Below are 13,929 nucleotides of genomic sequence, written 5' to 3' on the forward strand. Positions count from 1 at the left end.
TCAGGTCCAGTTTTGAATTTTTCACAGCCATAGGAAACTACGGTCGGCAGGGAGCAATCCCATTTCCCTTGAACACAGAAAGGCAACAAGTTTACATTGACGAGAGTTCAGGATTCTTGAAAACAGCGGGAGCTGTTGAATCAGGCAGCCATTCCGCTCTAGGCTTAGCCACGCACCTCTCTTTCTAATGGGCAACTACCAACAGCATTAAAAAGGGCAATGGTACGCCCTCTGCTGAAGAAAAACAACTTTGGCCAGGACAAACTTGAAAGTTATAGGCCAGTATCCAACAAACTTGAAAGTTACAGGCCAGTATCCAACATCCCGTTTCTAGGGAAACTCATAAAACAAACTGTCTGTGTTCAACTTAATGAATGGCTAGAAAAGAGTAACTGGCAAGATCCATGTCAATCTGGATTCAAACCTGGTTATGGAACAGAAACGGTCCTAGTCGTATCCCTGCTAGATGATCTTAACAGAAACCGAGACAAGGGATTTGCCTCGATGTTAGTACTGCTAGATTTCTCAGCAGCTTTTGACCCTGTGGATCATGATATCTTGCTAGCACAACTGACAGAAACAGGTATCAATGGACCAGTACTTGCCTGGTTCAGATCCTATCTATCAGACAGGCAACAATCCATAATGTTTGGCAGCAACTCATCACCACCATGGACGCTGACCTGCGGGGTACCACAAGGATCGATACTGTCACCTATTCTGTTCAATATCTACCTCAAGCCACTAGCTGAGCTGATTCGGTCAATGGACACTCAGTTCTACATCTATGCGGATGATGTGCAGCTACTCATACCCATTGAACCTGACTTACCTACAGCCTTGAATAAACTGATCACTTGTCTAACATCAATTCAGGAATGGGCTAAACACAACAAAATTTGACTGAACCCAAGTAAAACCGAGCTTCTCCGGGACCACATCACAAGTGGATACATACCTGACATCAAAATCCCTTTTGGGAAATATGAACTCCCCCTCAAATCACAAGTCAGGAACCATCTTGGAATACAGTTAGATTTAACACTTACTCTGATTCCCCAAATCCAAGCAACCTTCAAGAGCTGCTTCTACTATTTGTGACAGCTACGCTGCCTCTCTCCTTACATTGAGAAGGTAAATCTTATCCCAGTTTTGCATGCCATGGTAACATCAAGACTGGATTACTGCAATGCACTATTTTTTATTTATTTAGATTTTGCTCACACCTTTTTCAGTACTAGCTCAAGATGAGTTACATTCAGGTACTCTGGATATTTCTCTGTCTCAGGAGGGCTCACAATCTAAGTTTGTACCTGAGGCAATGGAGGGTTAAGTGACTTGCCCAAGATCATAAGGAGCAGCAGCGGGATTTGAATCGGCCACCTCTGGATTGCAAGACCAGTCCTCTAACCACTAGGCCACTCCACTATATAATGGTCTGACTACAAAGGGCCTGCACCAGCTCTAGTTGATAGAAGGTTGCGACTTGACCACATCACACCATTTTTGCTAAAAACTTCATTGGCTACCAGTACAATACAGGGCTAAATTTCGAACTCTGATCTTCAAGGCCCTGAAAGGAAATGGCCCCGAGTATCTGAAGAATAGGATGATCCGCCACACACCGCCAAGGACACTAAGGTCCTACCAAGGACTTTCACTAACTACACCCTCTCCAAAAGACATCACACAATGTGATACCCGCAAGCGAGCCTTCTCCGGAGTAGCCCCCACACTCTGGAATGCATTGCCTGAAAGGCTCCGCTTAGCACAAGACTACCTCTACTTCAGGAAGCAGGTGACAGCTTGGCTCTTCAACCAAGTCTTTAATGGAAGACCAAGGGAAAGACTAATGTTTCTTCTAATGTTTTGTTTAAAACTCTTAGAACTGTTTTTAATGAACTTGATTCAGTTGTCACACATCCCATAACACATACTATGTACATCCCAATTTGGAACAATCCAAAATTCAAAATTAACAATTGTTGCATAAATTGGAATACTTGGAAAAAAGCTGGTGTATGGACTCTCAATGATGTTATAAAAGATAATTCTTGGCTACCTTTTGCCCAAATAAGTATAAAATATGGTCTTAAAAGTTCTCAATACTATAAATGGGTTCAACTCAAACACTGTGTAACTAACTCCGTAGATATAAAAAAACACAATAAAACCAAAAAACAGTACGAATAAATGCTGGACCTGTGAAAAAGATGTTGGAAATCTTAAACATATCATCTATTCTTGCCCATATATTCAAGAATATTGGAATTCTGTATGGGACACAATATCTTCCACCTTGAATATTCAAGCTGTTTTATCATATAATATAGTTATATGTGGATCACTAATGTTACAATCATCAATAGACAAATATCAAGCACAATTACTGGATTTAATGTTACATCAAGCCCTTAGAACACTTTTCTTTTGTTGGAAAGATCTTGACAAAGTAACTTATTTATCATGGTGGAATTCTGTGTGTATTTTAGCTAAATATGAATATGCTTTGGCTGAAAAACATACAGTGGTGGAAATAAGTATTTGATCCCTTGCTGATTTTGTAAGTTTGCCCACTGACAAAGACATGAGCAGCCCATAATTGAAGGGTAGGTTATTGGTAACAGTGAGAGATAGCACATCACAAATTAAATCCGGAAAATCACATTGTGGAAAGTATATGAATGTATTTGCATTCTGCAGAGGGAAATAAGTATTTGATCCCCCACCAACCAGTAAGAGATCTGGCCCCTACAGACCAGGTAGATGCTCCAAATCAACTCGTTACCTGCATGACAGACAACTGTCGGCAATGGTCACCTGTATGAAAGACACCTGTCCACAGACTCAGTGAATCAGTCAGACTCTAACCTCTACAAAATGGCCAAGAGCAAGGAGCTGTCTAAGGATGTCAGGGACAAGATCATACACCTGCACAAGGCTGGAATGGGCTACAAAACCATCAGTAAGACGCTGGGCGAGAAGGAGACAACTGTTGGTGCCATAGTAAGAAAATGGAAGAAGTACAAAATGACTGTCAATCGACAAAGATCTGGGGCTCCACGCAAAATCTCACCTCGTGGGGTATCCTTGATCATGAGGAAGGTTAGAAATCAGCCTACAACTACAAGGGGGGAACTTGTCAATGATCTCAAGGCAGCTGGGACCACTGTCACCACGAAAACCATTGGTAACACATTACGACATAACGGATTGCAATCCTGCAGTGCCCGCAAGGTCCCCCTGCTCCGGAAGGCACATGTGACGGCCCGTCTGAAGTTTGCCAGTGAACACCTGGATGATGCCGAGAGTGATTGGGAGAAGGTGCTGTGGTCAGATGAGACAAAAATTGAGCTCTTTGGCATGAACTCAACTCGCCGTGTTTGGAGGAAGAGAAATGCTGCCTATGACCCAAAGAACACCGTCCCCACTGTCAAGCATGGAGGTGGAAATGTTATGTTTTGGGGGTGTTTCTCTGCTAAGGGCACAGGACTACTTCACCGCATCAATGGGAGAATGGATGGGGCCATGTACCGTACAATTCTGAGTGACAACCTCCTTCCCTCCGCCAGGGCCTTAAAAATGGGTCGTGGCTGGGTCTTCCAGCACGACAATGACCCAAAACATACAGCCAAGGCAACAAAGGAGTGGCTCAGGAAGAAGCACATTAGGGTCATGGAGTGGCCTAGCCAGTCACCAGACCTTAATCCCATTGAAAACTTATGGAGGGAGCTGAAGCTGTGAGTTGCCAAGCGACAGCCCAGAACTCTTAATGATTTAGAGATGATCTGCAAAGAGGAGTGGACCAAAATTCCTCCTGACATGTGTGCAAACCTCATCATCAACTACAGAAGACGTCTGACCGCTGTGCTTGCCAACAAGGGTTTTGCCACCAAGTATTAGGTCTTGTTTGCCAGAGGGATTAAATACTTATTTCCCTCTGCAGAATGCAAATAAATTCATATACTTTCCACAATGTGATTTTCCGGATTTAATTTGTGATGTGCTATCTCTCACTGTTACCAATAACCTACCCTTCAATTATGGGCTGCTCATGTCTTTGTCAGTGGGCAAACTTACAAAATCAGCAAGGGATCAAATACTTATTTCCACCACTGTAACTCACTTGTTAAGTACAACAAAATATGGTCTCCTTTACTAAACCCACTACGTAATAACCTTTGTCAGAATTGAAATTATGTATTACTCCTGTGACTTATGATTATGATCTGTTATTGAAATAATCCCTGACTTGCCCTAACTTGAACATGTATGCTGATGCTTGTTACTGTTAACTTGTTAAGCTGGCTAATTGCTTTATTTTAGCCATTTGTTATCATTTATAAAACACAATAAAAATATTGGAACTAAAAAAAAAGTTTTTAATGGAATAAGTAACTAACTTGTTAGTCTCACTCACACACAAGGATTGACTTGGGTTGCACATACTGCAGCGGGACATGTTTATCCACCCCTACCCTAGCTAATATTTAACCATCTGTCTGACCTCACGTACAACTTTCTTCAAATCAATCACCTTACTTTCTAATTCTTCCTACTTTCTCACTCATCTATAGGTTACAACTTTTCCTTACCCTTCACTACCAATTATAATGTTCTAGTACATATTGTGTTGTCATTGCAAGTAGTATACCATGCCATACTTTGTATTGTTGTTTGAATACTTTTACTGCTGTAATTGCCTATTGCTCATGTTTGATCTATTCTTACTGTACACCACCTTGAGTGAATTCCTTCAAAAATGCGGTAAATAAATCCCAATAAATAAATAATACCAATCCTCATCAAATCTTCAAAGATCCAGGTCCTAAGAAGCTTCCAGAGTGATAATCATTTTTCAAATTCAATTCTTCCAGTAACCAGTTCCAAAATGGAGCCCTACCCAACAGAATCTGATTCTTTGTAGTAGCCAGCTGTTATGGGTCCAGTTTGGGTAATCTACAAGCCCCCCTGAGATTGCAGCTCTCATAGGGATAGGTAAACTGATACAGCCATGCCTCTAATAACTGTATAAATTGTAATCTACAATTTAAAAATAAATCAAGTGTACAGGAAGACAGTGACACTCTCTAAAAGCAGCAAAATTGACTTTCCATCTCCTGCCCCCAGTAATAACTTCTGTTGCTGTATTTGTAGTTAGTTTATTATCAATCACTTATTGAAAAATAATTCCATTTCCTAATAAATCTGCCCACTCCCTCAATGTAAATACAGTAAAGTCTCAATTATCCAACCCATTGCTGGATACGTGAAAAGTCAGATAATAGGGAAAACAATGGTAACCCTTCAAACAAACAAATATATTTGGTGGTGTGGAGATAAGAACAAATTCTAAATACAAAACTTCCACCCAATACAAAATTACAATAGTATATGGGGAAAAGCCTCAAAGAGGTGCATCTGCACCTTATGAAGTCTGTAGAGGAGCCCATGTGGCAGTCAGGGGAAGGTGGAGGAGGATTGGAGAGAGAGGAGACTTCATAAGAAGAGCTCTTGGACATTGCAGCCTTAGCTCAAGCTAAAGTAATTACCCGAGACCTTGAAGAAGCAGCGAAACGCTGGCCAACGTCGGCTCAGGGTAACTCAACAGGGAACAGCGCAGCATGAAGCAGTAGCAATACTGAATATCAAGCAATAAAAAGCTAAGTGCATTGCAATATAACACGCTTTATCTTTAAAAATTCTTATCTTCAAATAACAAAAATTTAGAAAATTTACTGCGGTCCTAGAAGAAATTGTTCTAGGGCTGCTTAAAAGGGGTTTTTGCCTATGATGAAGAGAAGACCAGTTGGTCTATTTTAGCTCCGACAGATTGATATTGGATCTGGGAGCTCTTTGAGGCTTTTCCCCATATACCATTGTAATTTTGTATTGGGTGGAAGTTTTGTATTTAGAATTAACCCTTCAAACAATACATGAACAACGGCATAGAGTTCTCGATTTTCAAAAATTGCTTATTAATAGCGTTATAGTACATTCTAAAGCATGATTGGAGCACTAAAACTTAATTACTGTACTGTGAACTAAGACTAATATTGTAAAACCACAATCATAAACAGTACTGTACTTAATAGTAGCAATGCAACTGGTAAACATAAATTATAAAAATTGTTTAGTAAAATTTTGTGATTGTTTATTTTCCCATTTTACTTCTCTTCCTCGCTGCAAGGTCTCGCCAGTATCTCAATAACATTACATCAGTAGCAGTCACTTTCTCTTTTTGTCTCACATATGCCAGTGCAATCTCAATTGCCTTGACCCCTTCACTATGACTGACTTTTATAATATTATCTACTACATGTTCAGCCTCACTTGAGGTGTCCTCGGCAGGGCCGGGCCCGGGACAAGACAACCCCCGGGCCCCCCGAGGTCGCCGGGCTCCCCCTCCACCCGCTACCAGGCCCGGAACTAACCTTAAGCCTCCTTCTTTCACTTTGCGCAAGCAGCAGCAGGGCAGACCTCTCCTCCTTCCTTCTGTGCCCCGCCCTCGCAGACGTTACGTCAGGCGAGGGCGGGACACGGAAGGAAGGAGTGGCCTGCCCTGCTGCTGCTTGCGCGAAGTGAAAGAAGGAGGCTTAAGGTTAGTTCCGGAGCGAGGCGGGCGGGCCACACTGCAGCGGCGGCGCCGGGCCCCCCCGGAGGCCCGGGACTTTTGTCCCCCCCTCTCGGCAGCCCTGGTCTTCGGCATCATCTTCTTTCACATTCCAGTTCACCAGAGCAATCACATCATTGCCAATTAGCTCTTCTTGCTTATCTACCTACATCCATTCTTGTATGTCATCCTCACAAGCATTCTCACAGCCTAGTATTACCTATAACAAAGGAGATCTTCTTCAGCTGCTCCGCATTTGTTGTCATATCCTTGTTCATTTTTATTCTCAGAAATTAACTTTCTCCGTGATTTTGTTAGGGTTGGAGGTTTGATTTCATCCCATGACTGAGCGAGCGATCCAGTAGATGACATCTTTGATGGTCACTTTCTTTAAAACTTCAATCATTCTTTTCCCTTCAGTGCACACGCATCAGAAGAAGATTACGGCGATATTTTTTCTTTAAGGTTTCCACTACGTCCTGGTCCATTGGCTAACACAATCGTGTGACATTGGGAGGCAGAAAAAAAAATACTCTCTGTCAGCACTTCTCACTTCGTCCTTGTCAGGGTGAGATGGTGCATTATCCAAGAGAAAAATTGATTTTCTAGGCAGGTTTATCATTTTCAAGTTTTCTACTGATGAAATCAATAGAAATCAAACAAAATAAAACATGGATTGATTACCTTTAAAAGTGGACTAACACGGCTACCACACCTCTCTACTGATGAAACAAATTCCTTGAAAAACCAGTTACAGAAAATATCTTTGTCCATCCAGGCATTCATCTGGTTCCTATAGGACACTGGAAGTACAGCAGGAGCCATGTTGTTAAAGGACCTAGAGTTTTTGACTTTCCAATGAAAGACAGTGTTAATTTATGTGTACCAGTTGCATTGCTGCAGGCTAGAATAGTCCCTCAAAGCCGAGGCTTCGAGACGTGATGCAAGAGTTCTTGATGCCTTTGTATCACTCCATGGTGCATCTGCACCTTGAGTATTGCTGGCCGTATCTCAAAAAAGACATAGCGGAAGTAGAAAAGGTTCAAAGAATAGCGACCAAAATTATAAAGGGCTGGATCTCCTCTCGTATGAGGAAAGGCTAAAGAGGTTAGGGTTCTTCAGCTTGGAAAAGAGACAGATGAGGGGAAATATGATTGAGGTCTACAAAATCCTGAGTGGTGTAGAATGAGTAGAAGTAAGTCGTTTTTTTTTTACTCATTTACATACAAACATTCAATGCCCCAGAAAAGCCTAAAATCCACCCCTCAAGTGAACACTTTACAAAACAACCAGGTCTTTAACTACTTCTTAAACTGGGACAGAGAAGAGAGTTGTTGCATAGCTAAAAGAACAGAATTCCACAAACAAGGGCCAGCTACAACAAGAACTCGATTCCAAATTTCCTCCAAACGCACCTGATGAAGCGAAGGGACGACCAGCAAATCAAATTCTGAGCCCACAACACCTTAGCAGGACAGTAAGTCTGCAAACACTGCACCAAAGCCAATAGAGCAACACCCTGACACACCTGGAATACCAGCAGCAAAAGCTTTAACTCAATATGCTGCACAACAGATAACCAGTGCAGCAGTTTCAATTCAGGCATAATGTGCACCTCTCGACTCACACTGAAAAGAAGCCGTGCCCCTCTCTGCACCTTTTCTAATTCCACTATATCTTTTTTGAGATGGAATGAGGGAGCATAAGAAGAAGGTGAAAGGGGATAAACCCCGGAGTAAGCTAAGGAAACTTCTTTATGGAAAGGTTCGTGGATGCATGAAATGGCTTCCTGAAGGAGCTGGTGGAGAAAAAGACTATAATTGGATAGTAGAAATTGGTAGATGGTACGGATGGACAGGCAATATGGTATTTATCTGCAACAATTTTCTCTGTTTCTATGAAGCTACAGGCCAGCTGGCCTTACCTAGGCGCTGGGAAACTTTATGGAGACTCTACTAAAAAAAATAGACTGGTGAGATGTCTACCATCTAACCTTCTTGGAATGTTCGATTGATTTTATTTATTTAAAATATTTCTAGCCTGCTCAAATCCACAGTGCATTATATTACAGGATCTAACGCAAGCATGGCTGCAGCAGAGAGGGATCATTTCAACCAAATACAATCAATTCCTTTGATTGGCTGATTAGAGAATCAGATCAGAAAAACACATGAAGTGGCATACCTGGATTTCAGCAAAACTGAAGAAGGCTTGTCAATATACAAAGCAGTTTGAGGGTGCAGCCCAAGGTAGTGGACTGGATTACAGTCTGGTTGCCTGACAGAGGGAGTTAGGAAAAGGAATTTACTTTAAGGAGTGCGTGATAACATGATCGACGGACAGGCATAGAAACTGCATAGGCAGAGTTCAGCACAAAGTGAAAAGAAAACTTTATTGGTGGAAAATAATTAAAAGACAGTCTGTTCTTGTCACAGGTTCACTTTCGCCTTGACAATAATCACAATTACTCCCTTCTCTCTTAACACTTCTAGCTTCTGCAATAGTTCCAACTACTCATCCATAGGTCCAGGCCTGGCTCCAGCTAGGACATTCAGGAACTAGGGTCTTCACGCAAATAAAGACATGCTTTTACCTTTTGCAGTCTTCAGTTCCTCTTTCATGTACTCCCCGGGCTTCTACAGGGTACAGACCTCTGAGCTAGGGCCACTCTCCACTTCCCTGGTTTTCTCCCCCACAGGTACTGCAGCCCAGCCCTAGGGAGGGTTCCTTCCCTTGGGGTCTCCCTCCAAGAAATCTTGGCTCTCTGGATCTCTTTCGCCTTGGGGCCTCTTTCTTTCTTTCTCTCTAGAACATTTAACCACCTCCTGGCCTGAGCCCTGCCACCTACTGTATGGTGGCTGACCTGCAACCTCAGTGAGGGAGTGTTCTTAGGGAAACCTGCCACTATGAAAAATGATCATGGAGTGCCTCAGAGCTCAGTTCTGGGACCTGTTCTGCTCAATATCCTTGTAAGCAATTATCCATAAAAAGGCAAACTTTTCCTTCTGTAATATCAAAGGGACTTAATCTAAAGACAAAAAGGAAGTGTAACTGTGGACTCCAGGATCCCCCAGTGCTCCCAAGGGTCCTGGCAGGGGTACAGGCAACCAAACCCCCCCCCCCCCCTTGTACCTCGCTCCAGACTCTTATTATTAAAACTTAAACTCCACCCCTACTGCCACTCTCCACAGAGAAACCACTTTCTCTCGGCAACTTATTTTAACCGCACTCCCTTTGGGTTGGGCTTCCTCCCACCCAGGGACATTCTACTACTCTAGCCCACTGGCAGGGACCTCCCTTCCCCCAGGCCTCTGAAAAAATCTTTCTGTTAACACTAGGCTTACCAAGGCAACAGTTAAGATGAACCCACAGGAACCAGGCTATCCTTACTGAAATTTGGCTATGTAGTGTTTGCTATTCTATAGAACTGTGTAAAACAAAATGCGCACAACAGCTAGAGAGTTTATTACTGCTATTTCTACCAGCTACACTAATTGTTTTATGCAGTTTTAGTGATTTTTCAATTTTATTTCATGAGATATATGGGGCCATTTTCGAAGAAATAAAAAAAAAATGCCAAAAAAAACAAACAAATCACACATAGGTAGGCATAAGCGTTTGCTATATTTTATGTAGAAATATCTTTATTATCATAACCAAAAAATAAAGGGATTATATATAGTACTGAATGACTCTGGGCAAGTCACTTAACCCTCCATTGCCCCAGGTACAAATAAGTACCTGTATATAATATGTAAGCCGCATTGAACCTGCTATGAGTGGGAAAGCGCTGGGTACAAATGTAACAAAAAATAAAAAAAATCCACAATGCAGCACTAAAAATAAAGCAAGCTCTGGAGCACTTACAAAAACATTTTGAATATAACCCTCACCCCTTCATAGACTCCTTGAAAACTCCCCAAGCCCCACTGTGCCCCATCCCCTCCTAACAGAAAGAAAGAAAAAAACCAAGGCCGGTTTAATAAAACAATATAAACCTTATATGTTTGCTATTGTTTACAACAGCCTCTGCGAATGTTTTGGGTCATTCAATATGGCGGCAAGCAAGCTCCGCCCACTTGCTTCAGCCCGCAGCATGGGCCAGACAGGCTCATGCCGTCTCCTGTCCTCTTAAACCCTCCTTGGTGTGAGCCTTGCTGCATCAGAGGGGGCAAAGCGCAAATGCCCCTGCACTGAATTATTGAAGAGAAGAGAAAATAGTTCTTGGACGTCTTAGAAGACCCACGGTAGGTAGTTGATCATTGAGAGGCTCGTACGTACACTCGCACGTGATGACGTGAACCACAGGAGCTACTTCTATCCCTCAGTAAACAAACCCCGTTCTCCAACGTGCGTACGTGCCGGTCCCGCGGCCGCCCTTCTCTGACGCAAGCTTTTCATTGCTCCAGTGCCCCGCCCTCCTTTGACGCATCTTCCTGTTTCTAGCAAGGCGAGAATGATGTATGTGAGGGATAGAGCTTGTTGTGTCAGAGGGGTCGGGGAACCGGAGAAGGAAAGCTGTGGGATTGGTTGTGGGCAATTTCAGGTACTCTGAGTGTGACCGGAGGCCAGAGGATGGGTTTGGAGGGGAGGAGAGAGAAAGATAGATAGATGTATGTATGTGAGGACCACGGGGATGGGAGACCGGTCCCTGAATGCCAAGGGTGTTCGTGTGAGAGTGACAGCCGAATGCGTGTAGCACACACATAATACGTCAGACAGACTGACTTGTATTTCATTCCTATGCATGGAAAATATACGCGCGTATGTGTGTGTATATAAAATAGATTTTTTAAACGTCTTACGTTTTTGCTATGTAGATGTACAGCCCATATACACATCTTGCTGTACTTTGAGCAGAACAAATTTGAGGCAGTCCATATATAACATTCAGATGTTCTCACTTTACATTGATGAGTAACACCCTCTTTGAGCTTTGACCTCCGCATCCATAGTGTAATAGATATAATGTGTTGTAGCCTTGTTCTAGCCTGTCTCTTCTTCCTGCCTATGTGCTAGTCCTGTTCCTGCTCCGTGTTCCCAGTTAGTTTCTAGCCTTGTTTTCAAGCTGCAGCCATGCCCCGCCGGCAGTCAGGGCCTAGCCAGCCCTCAGGTTGGCTAGATAGTGACAGCTTGGCTGCAGCCCAAGGGCTTACCCCCAGTCATAACAGATTGCAAAGGCCATGAGGTCATGTGACTCGCCCACTCTGCAGCTTCTGCAGCAGCAACCAGCTGTCCAGCTTCAGCAGCTGTCTGGGTCAGTTCTGGATCTGACTACCCACCTGGGCCATCTTCAGGATGTTACTCAGGAGGTCCAGCTAAAACTGACTCAACTTTGACCGTTTACAGAAACATTTCGGGGGGAGGGGGGTCTATGCTTAGCTTGCTGCAATGCAAACTGCAGGACCTCCGGTTCTGAACCTGTCTCTGGGGTCCGCTCCTGGCTCACCCGGTGCCTCAGCCTTGAGTCTCAGCACCACCTCGCATTGATGGGAACTCCAAGGCATGCCGAGGATTTATTAACCAGCAATGATAAACTTTGAGCTTCAACCCTCCAGCTTTCCATCTGATTGGGTCAAGATCACCTTTATCATCTCTCTCTCCTTGCTTGCTGGACAAGAGCTGACTTGGGCGTCTCCCCTGTGGGAGCAGAATGACCCGCTTATGTCTAACCTGACATCCTTCCTCATGTGCTTCTGGCAGATATTTGAGAAACTGGGGTGTCTGTTATTGGTAGCTTCTGAGCTCCTGCACCTAAGACAAGGGACACTAACTGTGGGTCAGTATGTCATTCAATTCCTGACAATGGTTTCGGAACTGCAACGGAATCAGGAAGCCCAGGTGGCCATTTTTTGGTGGGGTTTGGCAGGGCATATTAAGGATGAACTGGTGGGACGGAATCTCCCCATCCAGTTTAGATGGCCTGGTTTCCCTATGCATTGGAGTGAAATGCTGTTCTACGCTGTTGATACCCCAGTTTCAGGACCCTACAAGACCCACAGACACTGGCTCCTCCTACCACCCTGAAGGAAGTTCCCATAGAGATAGAACATTCTTGACTTTTGGTGGAAGAGAAAAGGCACTGGAGAGTGCAAGACCTTTGTCTATACTTTGCAGACCTGGGACATCGTGCTAAGCGATGTCCTAGGAAACCGGGAAACCTACTAGGCCTAAGAGTGGTGGGGGAGACTTCCCTAGTTCCATCCCGAATTGTTCTTTACTCTACCTATCACCCTTCAATGAGAAAATAAACAGATCATTGTCCAAGCTCTCCTTGATTCTGGCACAGCCAGATACTCTGTGGATGAATGGCTGATACACTGATATGACATTTCAGTGAATCCCCGCAGAGAACCCCTCAGTCTATGGAGACCTACTGCCAGGGCACTTGTGGACTGTTACTCAACCTGTTTCCCTTCAGGTGGGGTCTCAGCATTAAGAAACAATAAAAGTTTCATGTACATCCCAGATCTGTCCATCAGGTCATTTTGGTGCTTCCTTGGTTGCAGAAACCTGAACTCATATTGACTGACGCTCTGGAGATATTCTAGCCTGGCCTCAACCTGTTCTCAGTCTTTCTTAACGCCTGTTCAACCTCAGCTAACCCTGCCTAAGATGGATTCACCTCAGCCTCTTGACCCGCCAGCCTCTCCTGCCTCCAGTACAGACATTTCCAGCAAGAAGCAAGCCATGAAACTACCTTCTCACTGGGAGTGTGATCACCCTAACGACCTCCAGCAGGGAAAGATGACACCCTAGGTTTAGCCTTGGAATCCTGACCCATCATGAACAAAGATTTTTGCTTCTCCCAGATCATTGTACTTCTGGAGAGAACTCCAGCCTCCAAGTGGTCAAGAAATCAGACCTTACAAGGGACACACAACTTCAAGTCTACAGGATGCCCAGAATAGAAGATCCCTCAATTGGGGGGGGGGGGTACATCAATACTGGTGACCCCAAATGTCTTATGGTATGCCCAATATTCTAGATGTCAGGAGGATAATTTGTGGAAACTTGCTATCAGTATTCATGCCCCTGTACTTAAGACATTGTGATCACTTTTATTCCCCCCAAACCCAAGAGGCTAGGGAGGAGCTATTGTCACATCTCTTACTTGTTCTCTGTGGTCTCCAGCACCATTCCATGTCAAGAAGAATCTGTTTACTTCCTGGAAACCTAGCACTTCCTTTATAGCCCTGCAAGAGGATGCTAGCTGATGTCATCACTTCCTGTCTGGTAGTATGTAAGGAAATTCTTGACGCCCAGCCAGTGCCTTTGTAACAGGTCTTCTAGAGTTGTCTAGTGTGTGTTGCAGC

At 43.7% G+C, this 13,929-nt stretch overlaps 1 protein-coding gene across 1 annotated transcript in view; it reads left to right on the forward strand.

The window, feature by feature from the left end:
* Positions 1 to 13,929, forward strand: part of LOC115465948 (zinc finger protein 184-like) — a 75,025-nt gene that overhangs the window by 46,125 nt on the left and 14,971 nt on the right. Inside the window, exon 6 of the mRNA XM_030196882.1 lies at positions 11,084 to 11,159. Within this exon, the coding sequence (XP_030052742.1) occupies positions 11,084 to 11,159 (76 nt within the window). The remainder of the gene's footprint in view (positions 1 to 11,083; positions 11,160 to 13,929) is intronic.

The sequence above is a fragment of the Microcaecilia unicolor genome, chromosome 1 (assembly GCF_901765095.1).
Source record: "Microcaecilia unicolor chromosome 1, aMicUni1.1, whole genome shotgun sequence".
NCBI lineage: Eukaryota > Metazoa > Chordata > Amphibia > Gymnophiona > Siphonopidae > Microcaecilia > Microcaecilia unicolor.